A 9,319-nucleotide genomic window follows, 5' to 3' on the forward strand; every position below is an offset into this window, starting at 1 on the left:
TTCTGATTTCGATTTTAAGTTGTTTATCTTGCAAAACAGATGTATAACATCTTATAACAAAGGTGACTGTGATTAAAAGTTAAAGGCCTTCACTCCTGCATTCTTGAATCCTGATGGCACCCGTCTTTACGGATCCAATGATTTTAACTACTTTCGTGTACATTGTTAAGGACGATATGATGAATATGGAGGATTCCCCGACATTTTGTTGCAATGAATTGAGGAGGAGGCTGGTCTCTTTCAGAACACAGCTATGCTTGTGTCCAGAACAGGGAGGTGGACAGCCAATTATTGGCTGTTCTTGAGCCGCTCAACACAAGAATTATTGGGGACTCGGACATTCATGAGCTCTGCATCTGGTCCACCTGGGGAATCAATTACTGTTGCTGCAAGAGGAACGCCATTGCTGGCTTCCTCCTGCAGATCTCATCCATCTATTTGCTAAACACAACAGCACACAACATCTGGTTTCTTGAGTCTAGCAATGTTTGACTCCGGAGGACAAGATAGGATGAGGTATGGCTGCATGCTTTTTGGATGCACACTGCATTCATGATGAAGGCAGTGTTCCTTTTTCTTTTTTTGGTGTGTGTGACTTGGATCTTCGATGAAGGCAGGAACTGATTCCTTATCTCTGTTAAAATCTTCTCACAGAAGCCCACAATGAAATAAGAACTCAGATGCATACTGTATGCAACATTCGCACTCGTCGTAGAACACTTGCTGTGCACGTTTGATCTCAAAGCAGAGCGGGGATCGAGTTGGATTGAATTCAAAGCAGAAGGTTGGATGGAGAACTGTTGTCAGAATGAGCTGCTATTTGCCAAAGAGTGATGTCACAGTGTATGACTTAGAACACAACTCATGTACTATTTCTCTTGGAAAACAATGCCGTAAGTTAAAGAGTTTGATAGCAAGTAAACATCACTCTAATTTCCCTTGATGGTGAGCTCTCACCCTCCTTCACCAAGCCCCAAACAAGTGGAATGGTAGCAGCAGGATGATGCATATTGCTTCAAGTTGCCAGGAATGAATACATCATCCAAGATTTGTTAGCAGCATGTTTGGAAGCCATCAAGGATGGTCATGTCTCGACTACTGTAACATTTTTGTGGAGTAATGAGGTCAAAGTCATTTACTTCTCTCTCCGTGAAGCAGCATGATGAGGATACTGCACATTGCCTGTGCAGCCTGTTCTCTCCATTGGCTGTGTTCCCTGCTCTTCCTCCATTGGAATGGATCTCCTGGAGGCATCCACATATCTCCTACGTAGGATGTCTTTACCAGGTTGTTCAATGGGTAGGAATGGTACAAGTAGCTTCATGTAGTCTTGAAATTAAGTGCATGGTTGGCCGCCTTTTTAGCAGGCCTGCAAGCTGCAGCTTAAGCTGGTGGATTGGCAAATTGGTTCTGTTGTGGAATCCCAGGCAAAGCAGAGAGAAGAAGACCGAGAAATTTTAGGGAGGGAGTGTCCTTGCAATGTTGTGAGCTACAGATTTTTGCAGTCCCTCGCACATTCTGAATCACTGTTGACAGTGACACTTCATTCTCTCACCGATTCCCACCGTGATTCCCTCTCTCTCTCTCTCTCTCTCTCTCTCTCTCTCTCTCATACATTAGTTATTGAGCTTACACTCATCTTCACACATTAAATTATCCTTCAAGCATTGACCGAAAGAACAGCAATGAGCAATAATAACACTCACAAATCACTGCCAATGACACAACTAAACCAACTCAAAGGTATGGAGGAAACAAGATGTGTGACATGATTTGTATGATGTTAAGATCATGTTTGTTATATATCAAAGACATTCATACAGTTTTGAGAAGGATAATTAGTATCCCTCTATTTGCTGCTACAATTTAGATTATAAATCTGCCCACAAGAGATAGAAGTAGCTGCATTTAGAGTGCGCCATTGGTTTGGTTGAGAAATGAAGGAACAGTAATGACCATATCATCTTTCTCTTCAAGAAGCAATTGGATTAGTCTGTGAGGTTTTCCCAGAGAAGAAAAGCCATTCTCACAAAACCACAGCACATCATCAAGCTGTGTGCTGAACCCTTCATTACAAGTCCAATCCTCTGAACATAGACAAAGGACTCGTAGGCTACAGCATCCATGCATTATCTACTCGGATGTGCAACACCCAAGAACAACCTAACCCTAGCTGTATATCTTTGGTCCGTTGTTAGATTACAACTCCATCTCTATGGACATAGGCAAAGAATCCATAGGGCCACCACTGCTGCAGCTACTAATGAACACAACATCCAAGAACCCAACATGATCTAGATAGGTATCACAGAGGAGGAGAAATAAATACCAGCCTGCAAGTGTTTCATGGACATTTCAAGCACAACTCACAATCTGTAGATTTAGATGATATCAGAGATTTGATCTCCAGTGCAAAGGCATGCTGAAGAGAAGCAAAAAAAGAAAAAATTATTGGGTTGGCATAAACATAGAAAATTGCATTAAATAACAAAGTGCTTAGATGATCATTCTATTACAATGAAGTGCTCATATTCTACAAATTGACTTGCAGAACAGCATCTACTCACTACACATACTAATTATCAGCAGAAACTGTGACCCTTTTGGCCCCCAGGTGTATTGGCCGGTGCACTTACTGGCTCATCAAGCTTTGCTTGCTTATTGCCATCAATGTTTAACCCAAAATGGATGCGAGGAAAATGTGCCCACTGCAAGTGAAAAAAGGAAAGAAATTTAGCTTGAACATTATGAAAAGAATCGAGGATTTAAAAGTAGTAATTATAACTCTGATCTTTCCGACGTAATCCATATATTAGAGGATGAAGTTTTTGTGGATGGCCAATCTCTCTCTCATGTTGTTCCAAGTGCCTTGTCCTAGATTGTGAATGAATGTACTCAGAGGTTTCTCTAATGCAACAGTGCCTTTTCATCTTTGCTGTGTTGAGTGATTATTGTGTAGATTGTAATTGTGTTCATGTACTCCGTTTTAAATTTTTTTAAGCTGTTTCAGCAAAAGATTAAGTTGTTTGAATTATTTTGATGAATGAAATGCATGAATAGTGGCACACAATAATTTTTACTGGTTTTAAGAAAATATAGAAAACACGATTCTTCGTATATAATGAAAATATGGTGAACTTTTAGAAAGATTTCTAATTAATATGATGAGAGAAATGCATGCTGCTATAGCTACCAGAGTAAGAACAATATTACCAACTCAAATTAATTTGCTAACTATTGCAATATTATAATAATCAAGTATCAATATCCGATGTATAATTTATCTGCACATAATGGATGAACTCACTAGGGGCATTCAAGATGAAGTTTCATAATTTATGCACTTTGCTGATCATGATGTCCTGATGAAATTAGAGTAGCATAGTGATGAAGTATTTGTAGAGATGCAAGGATGACTTTGTAACTTAACAATGTAAAGTGCAATGTAGCAACATAAATAGAACAAGTTATGATTGAAGAGCATGCTGCTCATATGATGACAATGGGATGGCTAAAACAAAGATAATATTAAAGCCTAATCCAGCTAATGATGAACAGTCCTCATGTAATCAATCTTGGTTTCCTTTTGTTTACTTATGCATATACTTATGTCATCAAATCACCAATTCAATCCTAGAAAAGGTTTCTTGGAATAATAATTTCTTTAAAGATTGCTGCGTGAGTGAATTTTGCATTATTACATAAATTTTGGTATTTCAACTTCACTACTTTGATTTGGGAAACAACTGTATTTTTATCTGAGGCAACCATCAGGTAGTGTATATGTCATGATAATGTTAGATACATATTGCATCTTTCTTAAGTTCTTTGTATCAGATTCAAGTATACTATTTTTCCTAATGGTTATTACTGTACAACTTTTCCATATACTAATGCAATCAGTATCTTGATTCTAGTTTCTTGATAGTTTGCAGGCAGCTGATGTTGATGGAACATTCAAAATATTGAAAGGTGAGTATTGAAATGTAATGAGAATTGAAATATTTCAAGCTTTATAAGACAGTAACTTCCTATATGTTCTTATCCATATGTTACATTAGGAGAAGAGTAATTCTTGTTCCCCTTCTTCCGAGTAATATTCAGTAGGACAGCCACTTCATCAATTGTATGGATGACATCCAGAGAGAGAGAGAGAGAGAGAGAGAGAGAAGAGGTGTAGTTCCTGTAAGCCAGAGCCAATCACTGAGAGGCTGAAGGAAAGATACTGCTATTGTTTGTTTAGGAAGGTTGCAATGGACTAGAGATCCAAAGAATCTATGTTTATTGACCAAGATATACTGCTCATTCTACAGTTCATCTTAGTATATCATTTAGCTTTCCTTTTCATCTTTTGCAACATTATGGAACACTTACATTCTTTGCTGCAGTGCTGAATGCTTCTCTGTGGCTGATGTCTGGATTGTTAGCCTTTATCCTTTGTATTTCTTCCCTGAACATGGAGTTAAATACTTGCAAAGTAAATACTAACAATGTTTATTTAGCTTAAATTTTCCATTATAAGTGTCCTGCATAAATGTTGCAATAAAATTTTGCTCAAACTAGTGAAGCACAACAGATCAAAACTCACTTGATAAACCTGTTATATGCAGAAGGCGCGCGTTGTCTCTTCTCTGGAGCTGGTTTTGCATAAAAGAAACCAGATTAATAGCCTGATCACAACTGGTTCTTGGTCAACTTAGCCCTTATCAAGCTAACCACCATGGTCTAATCAAAGAGAGATGAAACCAACCACCAAGAACAAAAGTAGGAAGCAACGGGCTATGATGACTTATTATGTGAGGTTAGCATAATGTAGTTGGTCTTCAATTAGCTAAAAAATACATATTAGTATGAAGCCTCCAACCTTTGTTGCATGAGATGTTCGCTTGAGAATTCCTTGCAATTCTTTCGACATACTAGAAGAGAGTAATTTGGAGAGTTTTAGAGGCTTACGATGCATCGGTAGCGTTTGTTCTTGATCCTTTGGCATTGTGCACAACAATGAAGTCCTTTTGCACTTGGAAGGTGATCCACATTCCACTCCATTTCCTTGAGAACATATGCTGCGAGTCTGCAATTTTCTCTCCCACCAAATTAGCAGATGATGATATTGTTAGATTCTACTTTTGCTTTGGATTCAAGTGTAAGAAGTGCTTGAAAACTCAAAAATAATTGCCTTTACAAGGAGAAAAACAATGTAGTCGATTTACATTGGAAGTTTGCTCTCCCTTCAAGCATGCTTTCACTTCATTATGGTATGTTTTCATCAGAAATGAAGAAGGTCATTTTCCTACTTTATGTACAGAATATATATATGTATGTATGCATCACATGTTAACCTCTTCACTATAATAAGCTTCTGCTGGATTCAAGCAAAAAGAACAATTGATTTCATATTAGCGAACCTAAGAACTTCCATCTAATTCTGATAGTTTTAGTGATTTGAACATCTAATTATCATGCTTGTTCTATTTCAGCCACCAGAAATCGCAATGCAATAGATCAAGAAAAAGAATGGTTATGTCGGAACCTTGGTGCCTTAAACATTCACCAACAAATAAGTAGATCAAACACCTCAAGAAATCACAGGATGGGAAGGTACATCCAGACCTGAAGACTCTGAAAAGGAAGTGCTTGAAGCAAAACTCCCATGTTGACGGACAGAAGATTAGAACAGTGCCCACATCTCACCGTGACTATGTTGAGCAAGCTGTTGCCAGGGACACTAACCTGAATCATCAAAGACGATCAAAACTAATAGTAAGTTGATCTCAAGAATGCTACTTCATTCAGCTGCAGTAGCAGAAAATATCATGATTGATGACCCAAAACATTCTGTATGACCTCGTTCTTGATGCATCGATGCTCGTCTTATCAGAAAAATGAGCCATTTTTAACCAAATCTAACATAACAGCGTGCACAGGAGAAACAAAGTATTTGCAGGATGAAAAGAAGGTTAGTCGACAAGAAGAAGAGGAGGATGAAGGAAAAGGAAGAAAGGACATAGTAAAGGCAAAGTGGTGAAACAAGATTAGCAACAAAAGATGATGGGTCTCTTCGTATCTTCGACAAGGATGGGTTTACTTTTAGGTATCTCACTTTTGTGTTGTTCTTTAGATCTGTAGGTTTGTAGGAGCTCCGTATACCTGGAGGACTTTTGGACCTTCTCTCGGGCGGAAACAAGGGTGCACTCTCCCTGCTAGAATTAGGGTTCAGAGGAGTCAGAATAGGTCTAATGAAGAAGCAAAGAAAAAGAACCTGTGAAGAGCATCATTTTCTTTTTCGAAGACTCATCTCATCTTTCATCTCTTCCGCTTTGAAGCCACCATTATTACCCAGCCAGGAAAAAAGGACCAAAAAGATTTGGCCGTAAAACCCCACTCCCCATGCCTTTTAGTGTGGTCTCAAAATCTTGAATGAGATGGAATCTCCTATGTTCTAAATCTCCAAGGAAAAGAGGATCTTGACCATTATAAGTTGGATTCTCTCTTTTCTGAACAAAGAAGCACAAACAGTTGTTGAGATCTGCTCATTGCAAGGAGCTCACTGGAAGAGTGACTCTGATCACATCTTGATTCAAAAGGAATTTGATGTTGCTTTGTAGAGCCAAAAAAAGAGAGGAACTTTATCACATCTTTATGAAACCAAAAAGTGATTTTGACCACACAAGAAAGACACAACAACATAGAAAATTTAGAAGGGAAGGCATGCAATAGATCTTTAAGGACACTTGATGGATTCTCAGTGGATCCAAAGAGGTCAAAAGGTATACCTATTTTAGTCTGAAGCATCAACCTATAACCTATACTCCACCTGAAACTCTTCAATACGCAGCAAAGGTAGGATATTGAAATATATTATATGTCATTCACCTGTCAAAGACATGATGTGTCCATGCAAGATATCATCTTGACATGATATGAGATTTTGTCACATCATCCGATTAGAAATGTAACATTCTAGACCCATTCCATAACAATATCAAGCCTCTTCTTCTTCTTCTTCTTCCTCTCGTCCCGCAGCTAACATCAAGAATTACTTAGAACTCAGCCCATTCTGCAAACTTCCTTAAGCTCTGGATTCAAGCTTTTGTAGCTTAGCTAAACTAATTTTCTCGATATGATCAGAACTTGGATCGAATCAAGAAAATTCACGGGAACAAACTGAGATGAGACAGAGGAGAGGAGAAAATAAAGGGGAATTCAGGATGATGGATACCGCAAGGACGGTGTTGCAGAAGTTGCAGTGGACATAGCAAACGTGCTCGGGCAGAACTTGGGCCGACATTGGCGATCAATGAAGCGCGAAGAGGAGGAGGACTCCGCACATAGGACGAGGAAGACGGAGATGGACACAAGCGACGATCCGAGGAGCAAAGCTGACGGCGAGCTTATGATATGAAAGGGAAGCTCTCCTTATCTTTCTTCTGTCCGCCTGTTTCTCGGATCTCTTTTGTAATAGCTGGGATACAATCAAAAGACGATGGTGTGTGGGTGGGGGCAGCACACTGCTGCCCCTTCTGAGAAGATGGTCTTGAGGGAGATTTGAGGGGGCCATGATTGGATCAACGAGTAGTGGGTGAGAGTATCCTTCTTCCTTGCTTTTCATTCTCTCTCTTTCTGTAGCTCGACATCATGTGGGCGGTGGCAAGGAACTATTCTAATGGAGAGAGATGAAGGTGAATGAATTGCTAATCCCTTCAAGAGAAGATCATGGAGAACATCTATAGATTACAAAGGATGTATTCCTATCATATGATATCATTGTGGTAGATGATTATAGATAAGAGCTACTTTTCCTTATATTAGACACACATTATGATAGCTTATAACGATCATTTAGCAAAGCAAAGATCGATCCTGAAAACTGTTTGATGAAAGATTGACAATATATAGCATCTACCGATCTATGTTGTCAACAAGTCAAAAGTAGAGAGTAAGAAATAGTGTTTGCTAGATCAGATTGCTATGATCCTTTAACCATGACTTGTGGTGATCAATTACCATGTCCGAATGCTGTTTCCAAGCACATGCATGCTTTGCTCCAAAATATCAGCATGAGTCCTTCATTCACAGGACCCGAATTGTCGTTTGCGCAACGTACATTTGACATGGACGACTCAGGAAGATGCAGCATAATGAGCAAAGTTCCAAACGTCTGCTACAGTTCTGGTGATCCGAAAGCATCAATCATCGATCGACTATCATCGCACATTTATCGTAGACTGTCGGATCGATTCACGGTCACATGGAATGTGGAGCTTAGATCTCCTTGTCATTTGGGTCTTTGCTGCTGTTCTGAAGTTGAGATAAGGGAGAATCCAAATGTGATGAGTGAGCTATGACCGAAGAAGATGTCAATGTCTCATCTAGATTCATCGAAATTGGTCAATTTAGTCTCCCCAAAACATCAAAATTGGATCAGATTGTATTGTTGATAGGAACAACATAAAGATTACCCCTACTAGACATGGATTCAGTGTGTGATCTTTGTCCTTCCAAGTGTATCTACCATCAGTTTGGTCTTGTTCATCTTTGAGGCATTTTAATGGACTCTACAAGGATTCTTATAACCATCTAATCACAAACTAATGTATCTCAATCATCCCTAACTATGTCTAATGATGGAAATGACATGGATTTAGTTCTATTACCAACATTGATGCTCTCTGAAAAATGCAGAAAGTACCTCCAAAAATGTCATGTGCTTGAGTTTTTTTTTTAGACCATGTTATGTGAATCTTCTGCAAATTAATTATGAACTTTTGACTGAACTTAATTTTGAATTAAATGGTTGCCATTTTTTTGAAGTAGCAGCAGACATCTCCAGCTACACAAGTGTATATTCTATGAGCATAAAAGACAAGCATTACAACCATGTCCTTGTAATGATGCCTTTGATAGTTTTCTTTATGTTCATGAGCAGCTGTTCCCAGGTGCCCAAGCTTTGCTCAAAACTTTTGTATGAGATCACCCATGTAATATCACATAGATTGGACATTTTGGATCCTTCATCTGGAGCACATGTGATGATTGAGATGATGGATGTGATATCTAGGTCTTGTCATGATATATAACATGATTAATTCTGCTTGCCTCCTCCTCTGTCAAGTACAGGTAGCAGTTAAGTTCATATTTTGATAGAATCTACTGTTCAGTGGCACTCAAGAACACATCTCCATCTTCAATGTGCTACACTGCATCAAACTGACTTCTTCCTCTTGATATCTCGATATAGAGTTAACATCAAGGATTTGTAGCCACATAAGCTTGGTATTAAGTCATGCTTTTTGCCATGTCCCTTGATAATGATGCATGC

The 9,319-nt window shown here is 38.8% G+C and overlaps 1 protein-coding gene across 2 annotated transcripts; it reads right to left on the reverse strand.

Moving 5' to 3' along the window:
* Positions 1-1,762: 1,762 nt before the first annotated feature.
* Positions 1,763-7,702, reverse strand: LOC103976287 (protein YABBY 2-like). Of its 2 annotated transcripts, XM_065096299.1 has the most exons (7): positions 7,220-7,701; positions 5,611-5,730; positions 4,954-5,071; positions 4,589-4,637; positions 4,375-4,450; positions 2,577-2,708; positions 1,763-2,422 (listed from the first exon to the last, which is right to left on the reverse strand). In XM_065096299.1, exons 1-6 carry the CDS (start codon positions 7,286-7,288, stop codon positions 2,583-2,585), a joined length of 558 nt encoding a protein of 185 aa, XP_064952371.1. In that variant the 5' UTR covers positions 7,289-7,701; the 3' UTR covers positions 1,763-2,422; positions 2,577-2,582. The 2 variants fall into 2 exon arrangements, with proteins under 2 accessions (XP_064952371.1, XP_009389764.2); XM_009391489.3 differs by lacking the exon at positions 1,763-2,422 and having other exon boundaries at positions 2,457-2,708; positions 7,220-7,702.
* Positions 7,703-9,319: the final 1,617 nt, after the last annotated feature.

This window comes from Musa acuminata, chromosome BXJ2-2 (assembly GCF_036884655.1).
Source record: "Musa acuminata AAA Group cultivar baxijiao chromosome BXJ2-2, Cavendish_Baxijiao_AAA, whole genome shotgun sequence".
In the NCBI taxonomy this organism is placed as follows: domain Eukaryota; kingdom Viridiplantae; phylum Streptophyta; class Magnoliopsida; order Zingiberales; family Musaceae; genus Musa; species Musa acuminata.